The 18,496-nt window shown below is 40.6% G+C and overlaps 1 protein-coding gene across 1 annotated transcript in view; it reads left to right on the top strand.

Moving 5' to 3' along the window:
• slit3 (slit homolog 3 (Drosophila)) overlaps nucleotides 1-18,496 on the top strand; it is a 228,618-nt gene that overhangs the window by 14,861 nt on the left and 195,261 nt on the right. The window contains exons 2-4 of the mRNA XM_022684066.2: nucleotides 5,065-5,136; nucleotides 7,950-8,021; nucleotides 12,184-12,255. Coding sequence (XP_022539787.2) covers nucleotides 5,065-5,136; nucleotides 7,950-8,021; nucleotides 12,184-12,255 — 216 coding nt within the window. The remainder of the gene's footprint in view (nucleotides 1-5,064; nucleotides 5,137-7,949; nucleotides 8,022-12,183; nucleotides 12,256-18,496) is intronic.

The following is an 18,496-nucleotide window of genomic DNA, read 5'->3' as shown; positions in this document are numbered from 1 at the left end:
GTGTGTTCTGGAGGTTTAATTCTTCCAGTGTGGCATACAGTAACTGCAGTAAACAGTGTCTGTAGAGGAAGTTAGTCAGTGACTTTTGGCATGTACACACATTATCTGGAGTGTATACATTTGTAGATCCTTTGCGTACAGGGTAACAGCCTGGAAACAAGATAACTGATGGACCCCTGTGCCACATTGCTCAGTTTGGCGTAATGTGGCCGCTCAGATGAGTCGGGAATGGCTTTCCCAAACAGAACTGTCTCTGTGTAATCCGTCTCTCTTGTGCTGGAGGCATGCTTTGTGTTTAGCCTCATGTTCTGAGCGGTGGCAGTAATGCACGCTTCTGGGCCTTCTGTAGAGCCATTACACTGAAAATTGGAGCGGCCTGATTTGAGCTGCTTTAAATCCAATAATTAAAAGCAAAGAACGGAGTGAATCATTGTCAAATCAGAGATTTTACAAACATAATAATCAGAGAATATGTCACCAGGGCCAGGACAAGGTGAGACAAGTGCTGATTACACTGTAAAACATTACAGCCACATTAAGTTATGTGAACTTATTTGTTCTTTTCAATTCCAATTGCCATGACAAGTTTAGTATATTGAACTCAAGTTCCTTCGTTTTACATAAAAATAACTTAAAATAACATATTGTCTTAACTTCCTGTGAGTTATTCAAATTTACCCAAGTTTATTCAACTTACGTTTTTAAGTTATTGGTTAAAAAAAATGAAAGTGTGAAGATTTGAAAATGCAGAGAGGTAGAGTGATAAGCAGCAAGTTAGAAAAGACTGGAGTACTTTTTACAACTTTAAAACCGTGGGCACATTAGGCTAAACACTTTTTAACCGACGCATAGCAGTTAATAATAACAAGGAGCAAAAAATAAAGGGGATTACTTTCAGCTGCGTGAGTCACCAACACTCCAAAAAGTAATTCTGTGTTTTAGTCAGAAGAACTAATGTTATTAAGTTGAGTGAACTCACCGGCCAGTACAACTCCATTGTTTTCAACCGGAAAACTTAAAAAGGTTTGTTGAGCCAATGAAAAAATGTGATTTCAACCAACTTTTAGCTCTTTCTACAGTGTTGGTTCATGCAGCTTTCCTATTGGTTCCTGGTACCATATATCTGCATATTGGGTGTATCCGCTCCCTTACTTACCATCTTTGTGTTGTCTGTTGCCCAAAGCTACCTTATTCTGGGCGTGCACTAATTATACTATATACGTTGATTGCCAGGCCAATATTTGCATATTGGGTGTGGTCTCTCCCTTACTTACCATCTTTGTGTTGTCTGTTGTACAAAGCTACCTGATCCTGGGCGTGCAGTAATATAATATATGTGTTGATTGCCAGGCCTCAGTGTTGTAGGCTGTAAGAGCACATTAACTTTGTTGTGTTTCTAGTGATCACAGTATGCTGGCTTTGAGCTACAGAGTTCACTCTTTACTGAGTTTACTCTTATTCTGCCCCAGCAATATACTGTCAGTATTGGCAGTTAAATAATAATGTTAAAAATGTTTCTAATACTTATGGTTAACTTAAAATAATAAGTTGTGTGAATATTACTGAAGTTTTACTAACTTGAAAGCGTGTGTTAAAATAAAGCTGAATTGTTAGTTTATTTGACTAAACAGAACATTTTTTTAAAAAAGGACAAATTAAACACTTGAGTTGTTTTAACTCAGTGCATCAAGTTGAAACAATAAGTAATGAGTATTTGAACAACTTGTTTAACTTAACATCTTGAGTTCATACAAATGTTTTCATCAAGTTGAGTTAACTCAGCTTTTTAAGGCAGCAGGGGAACTTATGTTGCTGAGTTTAACCAACTTAAAATGTTTTACAGTGTAGAAAAGACAGGTTTATTGTTAACACAGATCCCAAAGAGATTGCTGTACACAGTGAAACTAGTGAATAACAGGGCAGCAATAAATGATAACATACTAGAACGTAGTGAGCCAGAAGTAGGGTCGGTACACAGAGCAGAAACGAGTAAATAACAATAAGTCAAGAAAGAAAGGAAAACACGTTGTAACAGAGCTAGTAAACTAGGTAATACAAGGGAACAAAGGGCTATTTATACAAACACAAACAGGTGTGGGAAATGAGCCATCAGAATTAGGGAGAGGCTGAACGCTGCAGTGTCATGTGTTCAGCCGAGTCATGAGAATGCTGGGACTTGGAGAAAAGAATTGTCCTGAAAGGGCAGACTGACCCCGTCAGGACTGACAGAAGATCAGCAAAGATCAGCATCAATGGGCTAATATCAAACAATACACTGATATTACGTGTATTAACTGTTACTACACCTGTATAATATTAGTTTTGAGCTTTTATCTTGTTGTTAGGGAGGTTAAATACTTTCTAGAGTTATCAATTAAATGGGGCCTGATAGTAGTGAGTGCCAAATGGATGGAACTTTTTAGTTAAACTTTTTGATGGGGGAATTTAACATTCCTCAATCAACAGTACATGTGTACTGGGATTACATCATAGAAGGTTATATGTCATTATTACTACCAACAGTGGATAGCAGTGCAGCGCGTATTAATGATTGTGACCGGCGTTATCTGCAGTAACCCCACACACATACAGTATCCTTCAAGTCGGCGCTGTATCTTTAGCTTGCAAAAGTGGTAAAGCAATTAAACATGATGCTAGTCCCATGTCCCATGACATTTGGCATGGCTGTTTGCATCACACTTCCATTAATATCATTAGAATTTGAGACAATGATGAATTGAAAACTGATTAACAAGGAAGTTTATGTTCATCCACAAAGAAACAAAGCTCTGATTTATGAGCAAACACGGAAACTCCCACCTCTCAGTCGTATGGATTAGTTTCTCCTCGTCTGCTTCTGGCTAGTGTAACTGTATTTAACTGATAAAAGGTGACAGCCTTCACTGCAGTGTTTTTGTTGGAGTGGAACTTCAGCACAACGAGACGCTACAGAAACATAAACCATCAAAACCGGCGCTCCTCAGCTTGTTCAGAGACTGGTGAGAGAGCGGTGTGCTAACAATATAAATATGCACTGGATATATGCAATATTTTGTTGTCCTTTCTCAGTGTTTTAAGTCTTCAGTATCAGCAGATGCTTTCTAAATATTCATCAGTTTCTTAAAAAAAATATTTTTTATTTTTAATTCAGCTACCTAACTTAAACACCCATTTGATTATTTCTAGGGATTCATGATGATAACAGAATTATATCAGTATCTTATATAATAATTGCTTTTTTTTAAACAATGTCATTGGCACTATACCTAGATTTGGCTAATATTTATTTATTGTATGCCGGAAAAGGACCCAGAGAAGCTGGCTGTGCTATTCCAATTGACCAAAACTGGCCAAAAAATATTTTACAACAATTTCTTAGGAGACCCTTTTTTTTATATTTTATTGTGTTCATACAGTTGGTTGAAAGCTAAAATGTAAGCAAATAATGTTACATTATTTGTTATTGTTACATTTCTTTCTAAAGATATACTGGGGTGTCTTGTCTCTCTTTTAGATATAAATGTGTATATCATCATTGGCAGATTTATACATGCGTAATGTAGAATATAAGCATTGGCCCAGAATTCCAGCATCAGTGTATCCCTTATAATTTTCCCTTTAAACTACACATTTCATTTCATTACATACTGGGTTGAGGTTGGATGTTTATATATGATAGGTTTAATTGTAAAATCAGGAGTTGTTTTTATGCACACAGTTATAGTTCTAGATTTCTGTGTTTTGGTTAGAACAGTACATGTATTACCAATATCTTAACCTGTTATAAATGGATAGCCGGTACAGGATCTTCATATTAATGTAGCCGCCCCCATTATTCCTATTAGTGACAGTCAATGAGCAACAGAGAGCCCTGAGATTAAAATGATAATTATAATTAGCAGGTTGATTGACCTCTCATTTCATCCCTTTTCTTCTTTCTATTATTCTTTCTCTCATTTTCTCTCGGTTAGTTAACAGGTTAATTGACCTCTTCTTTCATCTCTATTACTTTTTGCCCTCTCTATATTTTCCCTTTTTCTCTTATTATCTCTCATTTTCTCTTGATTAGTTAAGAGGTTAATTGATGTCTCACCTCCCAAATGTTCTGTCTATCTGTCCATCTTTTAACACTGTATGTCTGAATGTTTGTGGGTGAATTCGTTCAGCTAATGCTAAAAGAAAAGGAGTGCATGAATATGAATCTACTGGCATTGAGAGGTGGAACTGTGTTCTTTGTAATGATAGTTATGTATCTAGCAGTTTTGGGATTAGTTGGAGAGCTGGAAAAGTGGGATGGCGATCATCCAACATGCAACATTCTATTGTGTCCCAGTACTTTTTATTTATTTATCTGTATATCTATCCATAGATCCATCCATTTATCTTATTCTCTGGATTTTGTACAGTTAGCCTGTTCTGCTGGGCTGATCCTCCCTCTCTCCCCACATTTGTTTCAGCAGTAAGAGTTTAGATGTTCACAGGGTTTGTACGGTCATGAAAAACCTGGAAAACTCATGGAATTTGAAAATAGTTATTTCCAGACCTGCATAAGTTTTGGAAACAAAAGTACCCAGAAAGTTTTGAAAAATGTCATGGAAATTTGGTCAACAAAATCTATTTTGAGCTAACAAAATACATCAGCTCAGAGTTAATTCAGCAATTTAACACAATGAAGCTTTACGGATCTGACACATTTTATTATTAAAAATTGTGTCTCAGATTCATTTTTGGCCTACTATGATCAATTTTGATTATAGTTGTATTTGAATGTTGCTTTACTGATGTTTTACATATGGTCATGAAAATTGGCATTTAAAGGCATGGACAAGTCAAGAAAAAATCATGGAAATTTATTGTTTAAAAATTGTATGAACCCTGAGTTCAGGAAATTATGGCACATTGTTAATTTTGTAAAATTTGGATTTTTATTAAATCTCACAGAAGGAATTGTTTTGCATGGTAGTTTAATGAAGTAATGCGGTGTGTTATTCTAGTACATCTAAAACATGTTTTAAAAGCTAACTTCTCTTTCCATCTCTCTCTCTCTCTCTCTCTTTGTAACAGAGATCTGGACAGGAATAACATCACTCGGATCACCAAAGTGGACTTTTCTGGGCTCAAAAATCTGCGAGTTCTGTAAGTAACACCTCAGTGTCTCTCATACTGAAAATTCCTCTCAATCCTGAAAGCCTGCTTCCTCACCCCTGCGTGTTCTGAGAGTCAAAGCCATCAAAGTGTTTCAGTTGTGAAGCAGAGAGGATTACTGTAAGACACAAGTCATAATAAAACACACAGACACTTAATCTGAGTAAATCCGACATATTTAACACGACCCCACTGACAGAACAGAGCAGTGAAGTCACTGGCTCGCGTTCAGTCAGCCCTTAAAGTCGCTCTGAAGTTTGAGGAACATGGAAGTGTATTCTTTACAGAGCGGCCGCGCTGAACTAAAATAAACAGATGGCGGTCGGCCTCTCCGGGCCGTGCGGCCTGCTCGAGTTCAGCTAGCGAGCGGCGCGCTGCCAGAGCAAGTGTGTTAGGAGCTTAATGACTGTAATCATCGAGTCCTCCGTGCTGTTTACCTCCCGAGGAAGAGCCCGTAAAGGGAGAAAGGCGTACAGATAAAAATAAATGAGTCCAAAAAGGAAAATAAATGAATGAAGGGCAGAGTGGGTGGTGAGAAGTAGAGGTGGTGGCTGGAGGGATGGTGGTGGTGTGCTCTGTAGGCGTGGACGAGATGTCCTTATCATGATAAATTTCACCACAATAAGCTTTTATCACTATTATTATGCATATCAGTAGTACTTATAGGGCTTAAATCATATAGTTGTCTATAGTCTTGTTTGAAGGAACACCTACTGTATACATTTTGTCTGGCTTTATGAATAAATGAATGAATGAATGAATGAATGAATGAAGTGGATTTATGGATTTATTATATATTTTTGACTTTTGTTAATATACTTTACTTTTAATCAGGCCTGCAACATATAAGAGTTGAGACAGGGACAATTAAGGGCGAAAAAAAAGAAATGAAGACATTTTCACATCATTGCTTCATTCCAAAAACAAAAGGCACCATGCTAGTTTCAATCTTTCCTAGGGACGTTCATTTCTAGCATTTTTCAACCAGACAATGCAAAACCAGATGCTGCAGTCAATACCAGAGCAGATGAAACATGATAAAACATGAAATATCTTCAGAGAGTTCTTACTAATAAAAATTCAGAGAAATAAAAGTCCCAATAAGTATAGGAAATACATTTTTATAAGCTTTTTTTAGTACTGTTCCAAGTCTTTCTGATTTTGGGTTGCAGAATATTGAACAATAAACAGTGTGTTCAGTCTTTGATAGCATGTATTTTTATATGAGGAACTGTTTTATGAATGCATTTTCTCAATTCCAACTTATCAGCCCTCATATATACACAGCATATTGTGATACGTATCGTAATTTCTGCCCCATCACCCACCCCTGATGCATTACAATGAAGAATCTCACAACAGCCTCGCCCTGGCCCCTGGAAACCCGCACTAGACCCCCGTCTTATCTTTCTGGAGCACTGGTACTGTGATCCCCTCCATCTGATAACATGAGACAAGCCTCCGCACACACCTCAACACACTCACGCTGCTCACAGACACCCTATCTGACTCTCACAAAGCCGAATCCTGGAGGAAAAGCCCGCTGTGCTGACCCGTGCTATCCTATAAGCCTCACGTCTAGTTAGTGCTTAGGGCAACAACATGAGTGAAGACTTTTCCGATGCCATGTGTGTTATTCAGCCTCTAGAGGAGATGGCTTTTGCCCTGTTTCTCAGCTCTGTGAAATCATAGGTGTTTGCCTGCGCCCCATATGTTTCTATAGAATGCTTCAAAAAACATGGGGAGAGCTGGGAATGACTGAAAAGTGAAGAAAAAAGAACAGCTATTATTCCTCGCCGCACACCAAAGCCCATCTGGAGGGGATTGAATAAGATTACTTTTAATGCCAATACATAAACCAGCATGGGACTGATCCCCCCATTTGTATGAATAAGCCAGATTGTTATTCGGGCCTAGATTGATGTAAGGCGCGGGCTATAGGATATGTTTGTTATCAGTGAAGAATGCGATTGTTGCAGATGATTCAGTTTAAACTCTGCCTAGCCTGAATGATAGCCAACTAACTTGTATCTTTGGCTTGGCTGTGCTGGATGTTTGCTAGAAAAGCTGTGGTATTCAAGTACCGCCTCTTATCTAAAGCCTCTGTAGTCTGTAGTGCATCGCCAAGTGTGTCATCTCTTTTCCACCAAAAAAATATGACAAAAACGTAGATTAATGGCCCTAATACAGACTCATGTACAAACATTTGCTTTAAAAGGCAATTTATGGCACCGATAGAGCTGCCAAAGCAGAGTTCCACATTAAAGGCCCTGGATATTTTCGTCCAGTCATCTTTTTTTATTTTTTCCCGTCTTGTATTATCAAGCGCTAGAATATCCGTCATTGGTAGTCTGGTGAGCTTCCCATGAATGTCACTGCATGTTGGCTGTAATTCAGAGAGACACAAATCTAAACAAGAAATGTCTGCCGAGATGTAGCCCCTTTGTAATGCATCTGGAAAACCTTAGGGGCCCTGAAATGTGACATAGCGTTCAGAGCAGAGGGGAGAACCCAGTGTACCCACCAGGACCTCACAGGCATGTCCAACACAAACGCCACCCCGCCAAAGCCCACCACACGCTCCTGAGACTCGGGGAGACAAAACGACTCCACGTTTTCCATGCAGGAAAAGGAGCTTATCGTTAACCGCCTTAAAAAGATGAATGAATTCATGTCAGGGGAGGCTCTACTTCACAGGTTGTGTTAACCAGTCAGTCTGGATAACCAGTGTCTGGGAGTAGATGTTGCAGTGAATGTGATGATAATGAACAGATAATAAGGATGTTCTTCTTCCTCCACCACAGGCACTTGGAGAACAATCAGATCAGTGTGATTGAGAGAGGAGCATTTCAGGACCTCAAGCAGCTGGAGAGATTGTAAGTATCAGCGCAAATCATAAAGCTAATCTTTTATTACTACTAGTACTTAATTATGCAACTATTAGTCCATATAATCAACAAGATAGATAAAAAAAACTTGTCGACTTTATAATGGAGGGTCTAGCACAAATAATAGTTGACTAAACAACTAATCAGAAAAAAATGTATAAACGTCAGATAAGTCGACTTCAATCCAAGTGTACTGCTGCTGGTGGAATTGAACAAACCCATGCTAGAGATCTTAACAAGCATGAAACTGAAGCATTTTGAAAACAAGAAAATAAAAAATGGCTGTATTAACTAAAAAGCTGCAGAGCTTTCAGACCTCAAATAATACAAAGAAAACAAGTTTATATTTCTAAAGTTTATATTCTTAGAGTTCAGAAATTAATATTTGGTGGAATAAGCCTGGTTTTTAATTACTATTTTTATGCATCTTGGCATGTTCTCCTCCACCAGTCTTACACACTGCTTTTGGATAACTTTATTTCACTCCTGGTGCAATAGCTTGGTAAAAAATAAAAGAAACTCATCCTTTTTAAGTGGTCTCTTATTTTTTCCAGAGCTGTATATACAAATCGGAGTAATTTAAAACAGTAAGCATTATTTAACCACGTTAAATCTCCCCAAACTTTAAAGGTCATTGTATCTTTGTAGAGCCATTCTCCTCTTCCCTTCACTTTATGAAGACAAGTCTTTCAAGTGTGTTAGCATGTGTATGGGACTGAGCGTAGGTGGAGTTATTTTTTATGACAGCTAAATTGACCTTGTTCAGCTCTAAAAAGGCACCTTTTGGTTGAAAGGAACCTTTAAAAATTTAAAGGTGACCTCAGCAGCATCACGATGGCATCCTCAATTGCTCCCTGCCAAGAGACAGACACCCATTTGCCCTTGGCTCGTGTGATTCTTAACACCTCTGGGTGAAGTTGACCAGTGGGTCAAGTCAAACAAGCAGGCCATTGCTACATGTGGGCCTGGTCAGGCTCAGACTGCACAGCTGGCTGGGGACGCATTTGTCGGAGGCTCAGAGTTTGTGTGTGAATTGTTTGACTTTTTCTCTTGTCTGTGAAGACGTGTGTGGTTCAGGCGGAATTTGACCAAATCCGTTAGCCGCCAGCAGTGGGTTTAATAACAGTAAAGCTTACTCTGGGGTCTGTCTGTCTGAATGGCTGTGAGACAACATTAGAGTGTTTGTTACCACCCCCGAAAACCTTTACTCAACGTCTGTCTCAGAGAGGATGTGTTTGCCAGGGTGCGTTCTTCTGCCTGTCGCTCACACTTGGAATTTCACAGTGATTTAACCCTGCTGGTCCCCACTGACCCCACATGACCAGTGTGATGTGACTCAGCGTCATGCCCAGCATATCCATTTATTTTATTAATGTAACACGGACTTGCTGAAGCTCCCACTGTCTGTTACTGTAGAATCCTGCATGTAAGCTTTTACCAATTCACAGAGACCACTGACCCTGGGTGTGGTCATGAATAGGACTTTGTGGACAATACATTTAGATTAGAATTTAGAAGGTTATTTTTGATGTCACTTTTGTAAATTTAGATTTACAATAAAAAGTATTGATACACCCAAATAAAAACATTCTAGTAAAGACTGGAATCAAAATTAGGACATGTCTGATAAGAAACCAAAAATGTTTTAAACTGGCCATCTTTTTAATACTTTAAAATGAGTATACCAAAAATACAAACGGCAAGAAAATAAAAGACAATACACTTTTGTATTTTCTTTTATTATTAAATCTATAGATACAAAACTTATCTGACCATTAAATTTAAATAAACTCAAACTGGTTAAGTAGCAGCAGTAGAAGTGTGTAATATCATGTTTTGCAACACTGCATCTATTCTAATTGTACAAAAGTAAGCTTTTCTTTCACTCATAGATTTTATGCATATGATGATGTTTTTATACTATCGCAGTTGTCAGTTTTATAAAAAAAAAACTACTGGATCATATTACAAATTGTATTGTTGGGTTCTAATAAAAAAAAAAAATATGTAGGCTACAGCGTATCAAATTTAAAGTCCTCAACAACTGAGAACTGCTGGTCATAGAAGAGCAACATAAATTCCATTATTTTCTTTCTTTTACTTTACCATTGTAAAACATATGGCTTATGCTCACAGATTTTCCTAACAGTTTCTCTTCTTTTACTTTGCTGAACAGAATGTTGTGTTTCAGCAGAAATCAGAAGTGTAGTGGAGAGGTTCTTCAGTGTTGAGAGGTTCTTGGCATGAACAGTGATTGATTACATGTCACGTGTTTAATGTCTCTTGTGGAAAACATGGAATAGTTCCACATTTTTCTCCCCACCCTTTTTGTGCTGCTGCTCAAATAGTTAAGTAGTTAGTTAATAGTTAAATAATAATATAATAGTTAAAAAAAAAAAAAAATAATAATAATAATAGTTAATTAATAGTGAAGTAGATTCTCATTTTCAGGATTTGTTAGTTTGTGGTAGTTTGTGACTCTTTATTGTAGTATTATATGATGTTTTGTTTTTATCAGAAAGGCATAAATATGATACAGTATACTTTAATCATCACTTTCATGCAAAAAATTCTGTATGCACGTTAGTCATTTATTACTTTTAGACATGCTTCATAGTTAATATTTGTTCTTTATATTGGCTCGAACATTTGTGTTGAGTGAACAGATAGAAATGTTTCACAACAATTTAAAATAATTGTTTTACATTGGCTTCCATTAGAAATTAAGTTTAAATTAAAGTTTTTAAGTTTTTCATTCTCCTTTAACATTGCCACCATGAATATACAAGGTTTTTGCAAAACAGCATCAACAATATATTTAATTTGCTTGTTCAAAATTTTACTTCATGGCCTGAATCTAATGATTTTTGGCTTTGCTAAATTATGCTCTTTTCTCATAAAAATAGACAAGCTGACAGCAGAGTAATTAAAAGGTTCCCCTCTGTGTTAGGAGCTTAATTGATATGAGCAATTCTGACTTGTATATTGCTGGTTAATATGACGTTAGTAAAGCTCTGTGGAACCGGTGCTAATCTCCCCTCTTAGAGCATAATTCGTCAGAAAGACAGCCAAAAACCACGGGACGAGACACTTCTGGGTACATGAGGTTTTTGGAGATTTTTAGTTTGAGCCTAAAATAGAGCAGGCTTTCATTTACGGGATATAACTACAGTTCAGCAAGGGGCAAAAGTCTAGACTGAGCAAGCCTAATTTCAGTCTGTGCGTCTCACATCAAAGCCTTGCGAAACAGTGTCAAATTTGTCTTGTGCTGTTAAACAAAAGCAAGCTGCTGTCTGTTCTGGGCAGGTCTAGCTAGGGGGTTGATGCTATCGAGCTCTAACTGATAGTGACTGTTGAGGCTCTGCGCTGAAAGCTGATACTGCTCAGAGAAGCCCTTTCCTCAGCGTCTGCTGATGTCATGAAGGTGGACGGAGTAAAACGGAGAGGGATGACAGAAGAGCTCCTCCACCGCATGCCTTCAGCCTGGCCCATGACCTGTGGGGTCCCCATTATACCCTCATCCCCTGATTAAAACCCCCTGCTCCCATGGTAAGGGTCAGCCCATGAAAGCACTCAGCAAGTCTGGGGAGGCTCAGGCTCGGGATAAGAGCCTTTAACGGTTTGTTGCGGGAGATAACCTCGGCCGTCTTCAGAGGAAGTGCACGTCTTTCCAGGCAGCTTCGGCACAGCTGTAACCTCTGACCCTGAGACGCTGCCTCCGTGTTCCTGGGCCCGATGGCCAGGTCGACCTGGCTGATTGCCCTAATCAGAAAGATTTATTGGCTCCTTTGTGTGCCGTACGTCTTTTTGCCTCATCTTGCGATCAATCTCTGTTCTCTATGCCAGGGCAGATGTTTGTGTGTGTCAGCTTTCTGTCAGCAGGCAAAGTCAAACAATCCTAAGCTCTTCCTCTCGGCCTGGCACGCTCGTGTCTCGCTATCTCTCCGACAGATACGTATACACACACACTGCTCTCAGAAAGGTCTGAAAGGTCATTCCCACACTGCTCCATGCTGCCTTTAATGTCTGTCTTGCATTACACTGCTCCGCTCATGACAGCGGTTGTTTTGACCACACTAACTCTCGTCCTTCCCCTGCCCTCTCGCCCTCCCTCTCTCTTTCTCTCTCTCTTCTCTCTCTCTTCTCACAGGCGCCTGAACCGGAACCGGCTGCAGGTTCTGCCGGAGCTGCTGTTCCAGTCCACACCCAAGCTGGGCCGCCTGTAAGTCCCCGCGCTTCTCTTTGATATCCCAGCTCGAGAGAAAAAAGAAAGCCAGTCAAACTTTCCCCGCTGTTATAATTTTGATCATTGTCCTGGAAGGGAGCTTGCTCAAATATTTGGTTTTCTCAAAAAAACGCTGTTTAAAGAGGACACTGTCAGCGCGGCGTCGTGCACTGTGTTATTCCTTCTCCAGATGTGGCTCTTTTATAAGGGCCGAGGGCCTGGGCAGGCGTAAGGTGACACAGCCGTGCTCTGTGCTCCTAACAGTGAGGTGAAGGTGTGTTACGGGGAATGTTTTACTTGGACAGGCCGAATTCCTGTTCCCTGAATATCATTTCCCCGCTCCAGCTTTGAGCCTGAAGCCAGGCGACGCAGCCTCTTCTGGCCAAGCTGCTGGAGAAGACTTCATTCGCGAGTTTACAGAATTTAGCGAAACAAGTCTACTCAGGTTAGCCTTAAGTCAAGCCAGAGGTTAAGCTTTATAAGTGTTGATTTTGGGGTACTCCATGAATGTGACACGGGTGGAAGCCACACTGGGGAGTTTTAACGTCTCTAGTAACTGAGCAGCTCTTTTGTTTCTGAGCGGTTTCCCCCACAAGGCCGGTGAAGGTTAAGATGTCCCGCTTGCCTCTGCTTTTGGGAAGATCCAGCGGACATGTTCGCACGCCACAAGCTGGATTTTGATACGCCGGTGTTTTGATACATGGCTGATGGCAGCGATTAGGCCTCGGTTTACAGATGTGAAATTCTCCTTTTATGTCAGCAACAGCTCACGCAGCAGCCTTTAATATTTCCTTGCTGAATATCTGAGCCCTCGCCGAAACAATCAGCAGGAATGATGGTTTCATTTCCTCCCCGTTGCCAGCAGTTTCATAAAAGCATTATTGGCAATGATATCCTTATTTATCACAACTTAATAAGCGTCCTCTTGGGTCGTAGACAGTTGTGAAGGAGTGGAAAAGATGAGCGAAGGCCAGGCATGCTCACTAAATCCACCATTCTTATCCCTTCAGCATCATTTTAAATTACAGTGTTTGATGTTTTTTTCCCTTTTCTTTGGCATTTGCTAAATCTAAACTTGACTCTTGGTAATAAAGGTTGTGCAGGGCGGGGGTGGCTTATGGGGAAGCTTGTAACCTTGGGTTGTCAGAGTTGGTTATACTCAGTGATGATAGTGTGATATGAATGGCCTCACCCCTAACCCTCCCAAAACCCTCAGGCCCGGCCAGCTGGACAAACCAGTCTGAACGCGTCCCACTCAGGATAGCAGGGCTAGCCAGATCTCCTAGGCCTGCCCTGACCATAAGAGTGGAAATGCTGACAGGGGTCAGGGAAAGGTAACGGGTGTGTTCTCTTTGAGCTAGTCCCATAGGATGGGCAAGGCTATTTTGAATGTAGGGGCGTCCAGCTTTATGTTATTTTGTTTTTTATTGAGTATTCTGATGAGGAATTTGTAGTTTTGAATATAAAAGTAAAGTTAAACACAAAAATTGCACTGTAATTTGGAATTATACTGACTGAGAATGCTGCATGGAACCAGAGAGAATGTTGGAACATACATTGCTAATTTTACATAGGTCCGTTGTGGAGCTGTTCATTTGTTTAGAATAAGTTGATTAATAATAAGTCAGATTCAGAACTAAATTAGGAAATTGCAGGCTGGCTAACACACCTAGTATAAGCAGTAAAACACTAAAGTGATCATGATATTTATAATTGTATGTTCGGCTTCAGTCAGCCGAGGTGCCAACTTAGTTATTGGCGATTTAGTGATTAGCATGCTGGCTAACTCACAACTACTATATAGACAGCAAAATCACGCTTGTGACAATTTGTGATTTGGTAATACAGTCTCCTGACTGACTGTGTGTGCAGTCTCCTTCTTTTACTTGTTTATGAAGAGCCAATTGAGAACAAATGGTCATGTGTAGCCACAGATTTTTAGAATTAGCATTTGCTTTGATGTTTGTCTATTTTGAGTCCTAAAACCTGTAACTAAAAAAAACAGTGTACCAATGATGCAAATAATGACTTTTTATAATGTCTTCAAGTAAAATTACATATTATAGCAGGATTTGATATCGGTCTGCTATGCTAAAATGTCTGCATTTATTTCATTTTGCTGTTTATGTAACTCCACGGGAATATCGGGTTTCGTTAAAAATGCTGATTTGTGAACAGCAAAATTGGTTAAAGTACTTAATAGCCGAGGTAGGACTGAGGTAAGGGCATAAGACCTGAAGTATGGAAGTATGATAGAGAAAACAGAGAGGCTGTGGGCACAGCGAACATGACCCCGCTGCGGCAGGCCCAGGTGTGGGGAAACGGACGAGGACGTGTGGGTCTGTGGGCCACTAGCTGAGGGCAGGACAGGCAGGCGCGGGGGCTGCCGTTACAGGGCTGCGATGAGTGGCGTGGGCCGTTTGTGGTCAGTCCTCTGTGTGTGTAGCACTGCTCTGCCTGGAAGGAAAGAATGTGGTTGCAGTTATAGACCCTACCCTGCTGCTCGGTGTGGGCCAAGAAATTTGCCTCACACACACATGCATGCACGTACTCACAAACACGGACACACACATACACAACAGCTTGTGCAATCTAAGGAGCTGGTTTAGTTCAGCTTCCTCCACCCCTCCCCAGTTACGAATCTCCATGCCGATGGATAATGGAAAGCAAATGAAGAATTAGAAGGAGGCCATGAATATGCCTGCTCCCATTTATTAATGGTGGCGCTGAGTGGGCCTCCATATTAACTCGGCTTCCTGTGCGCAGTCAGGGCCCAGCTTGAGTACACGGGGTATTTCACTCTGTGATAGCCACGGAGCTCCACCACTCCCTGCCATTACATTGAGCTCCGATTGCATGTGATTGGTGTGATTTAGGAAAAGACGGGGAACAAAGTGCAGCGATATCGGCCAATTCCGAGGCCCTTCTCTTTCTTTCTCTCTCTTTTTTTCTCTCTCACACTCTCTGCGTCACTCTCTCCCTTTCATTTTCTGGACTCAGTCATTCTGGCTCAATCATTCAAGCTGTTGGGCTGTCAGGGCGTGATGATGGCCTGTCATAGCCTCTTTGATGGATGGGGCTTGAAGTTTGCCCAGCGCCTGCCATGGGTGTAAAAAAGGCTGGTCCAAGGCCAGGCTCCCCTGTGAAGCTCGTGTGAACCTCCCTAATTTTAGAACGTGAAGAAGTGTTTGGGTCTTTTTTGGTTCGCATCACGTAAAACTCTTTTGCCACACCCCCCAAGACTGCCATCCCACCATTTTGGGTTTGTTGTCTATTTACAGCACTTTTATTTCATTTATTATATTAATTGTCATACAAAACAGTTGCACGCAGAAGGAATTAACTGAAAGGTATAAAATCTCTGTGGATAATCATTCCAGATTGACTTGTCCTGAGGGCTTCTTCATGACAGTGAGTCCCGATTTTGACCTAGTGGAGACAACCAATAAATCCGTGTATGGAGGGACCATGGTCATTGCTGTCAAGATCAACCTTTGTTCAACCTTTGTTTTCTACCATGCCAGAGCACCTTTGGTCTTCATTCCAGGTCTTTTGACAGTGTAACCTTAATTAATGAGGTCCTCCTTTTTTAACACAACAGACCAATTCTCCTTCACATGATATGCCATGGAGAGTAGCATAGTCATACCTATCCCTGCAGGAACTGTTGCCTGGGATGTATCGTCACAGGACACCATTAGGAAGCTTTACAGCGATATGCTGAAACCAAGATATCATCAACTATGATCAAGAGTTCTCTATATTAGTCTATTTTTTAACATGTATTGTTCCTGGTAACTTTCATCTTCGTTCTAAATAGCATTGTAATCCAAAACTAACTAGTTTTTCAACTTTAAAGAGCAAATTGCCCACCTAACATGGGACATGATGTCTTGCTGCCATTATCCTGTTACAACATACACTGTAAACGTATGACTCCCGCAATCTCTGGGATCACTCAGCTCTGACGTAGTTCGTTGGCTACGAGACATAACGAGGTAAACAGCAACACTTTCTTTCCAAAACTCTTCCATACAACTGTAACTGTAGTGTTTTCACTGATTCCCCTCCTTGTAATAAGTGTTGTAATTACCTCTTAACACTTCAGGGCAATAACCAGATGCGCCGATGGCACTAGCATTTGCATGATAATTATTGTAATTGTATATCTCTGCGCGGAGTGGCGCATTTTTCTGCAGGCCGCAATAGCTGGCTAATAGTTCAGCGTGTCTCCAGCGTATAAACCATGGTACTGCGGCTCAGCGCTGGAGCAGCGGCCCACTGATTGTTTTCAGAGAAACGAAGCCTCCCAGAATCCAGCCAAACGTCTTCCAAAATAGGGCTGGGCTCAGCCGGTTTCAAAAGGCCAGACAGCTTTGTGATTTACTCCAAAGACATATTTAGATAAATATAAGCTACAAAGACTTCGGAGCGCTGACAGAGAGCCAGCTCCATCCGGAGAGCTCAACAGAAAAGCTGAAGTTGTTTTTTTCCCCTATCTTTCGCTCTCTCTCTCTCCTGTTCTCTCTCTCTCTCTTTAATAGCGCTGGTTTTCTCAGCAGTAAACCGACCGCCTTGTTTGCATGCAGTGGGGGAGTTGGAAAACACTCAGGGCGAAGCAGGTAGAGGGATGCAAGATGTGCCGTCCCACAGGAGCAGATCAAACGGCAGAATCTAACGCTCTCAATTAAGCTCCGGCAGGAACGCTGTCAATTAGCAAGCCCCCCGTTCCCCCCTGACATTTGCACACAGGTGTAGCTTCATCTCGTGCTGCTTAAAGCCGTCAGAGTTCCAGAAACCAAGTCTGGATAGGTCGTACACAGACAGAAACAAACATCACCCCCCTCCTCAGCAAGATTCTGCTCACATGCACATTTCTGGTTTCTGCTGACAGGCGGTGGGAATAAATAAAACTGTTTACTTCACACACACATATGCACACACGAGTTTGATTGTTGGCGTGATTGTTGGCCATTTCTTCACCTTCTCACAAAGTTCATGTGTATTCAGAGAGTAAAAAGAAAGCAGTTTTAAAAGCTGTGGGCAGAAGCGAGCGGACAGTAATAAGCCAAGTTTTTGATGCTTCAAGGCAGAAACACCTCGGCCTGCAGTTAGCAGCTCAGTACAAACCGGGCCGGAACGCTGCCAGGCTTTCGGCCATATATTTTATAGAGCAAAGGATTTATATGTACGTAGTGTGCACTGAAATAGCACGCGACACATGGAAGCAATTTCGCTTTCCAAATAAAGGTAAAGCGCGTAGCGTAGAAAGGCTGTTTAGGTAGTGCATTTTGAATATCATTAACATCTCTTCCTTGTTTTATTTCAGCTGGCATGAATGCACGAGCAGATGAGCTTGGGCTTCAGCCAGTTCGTAAAAGCTGGAAGCTGGAATTTTTCTGGGTTCTGGAAACAAGTGTAATCTTGTCCAGCATTGTCTTTCTACGTACACATGGGTCTCACACACCAAGAGTTACAAAACTGTGTGTTGTGAAACTGCAGTGTAGGGCTGTCACAATGGTTAATATTGTTTGAATGGTTTATTGTACCAGAAATAACTGCAATCAACAATATTATTGTCATCTTTAGAGCATTTAGACAATTTTATGTCTTTGGAATTAAAAGATTTTATGATATCCTACATTAATAAATCAAAAATAAAATAAACCCCCCTCCTTTTTTTTTTTTTTTTTTACAAAAGTGAGAATACCAGCTCATTCACGCTTATGGGCTCTTCTTGCTTAAAAAAACAATAACAGACAAAATATAGGTCAGTCTTGTCATGTGCAGATCTGTACAATAAATTGATAATGTAGGTAATTATTTTAAAAATATTCAGCAGTGTTTTTTTTTGTCTTTTTTGAAAGTTTTTGAGCTTTTTTCAGTGTAAAGGCTGTTCCAGGTTTTGTTTTACATTCTTCAGATATGTTCAGTCTTATCCTCTCTCTGAACTCTGAACTTGTAGAAGATCTGTAGGATTTCTGTATTTCCTCTGGATGCAGGAAGCTAGGTGAAGACGAGTGCTCTCTCTGATATGTAGATAGACCGGACAAGACAGCTGTAGGTCATGTTTTGATGGCCTCCAGGAACACGCTTTGCTTAATTTATGGGAGGGACTGGAGGGGAGTGGAGTATATATAAATCTGAAGCGTGGTGTGGGGCCCACAGAGCCACCCAGTGTTCTGAACGCTGCACTGCGAACAGGGCTGCTGGACCTGGATCCGTCTCAATTCTAATA

This window comes from Astyanax mexicanus, chromosome 10 (genome assembly GCF_023375975.1).
Source record: "Astyanax mexicanus isolate ESR-SI-001 chromosome 10, AstMex3_surface, whole genome shotgun sequence".
Classification (NCBI taxonomy): Eukaryota; Metazoa; Chordata; class Actinopteri; order Characiformes; family Acestrorhamphidae; genus Astyanax; species Astyanax mexicanus.
The sequence above is the reverse complement of the archived record's forward strand: the minus strand, read 5'-3'. Positions and strand labels throughout refer to the sequence as shown.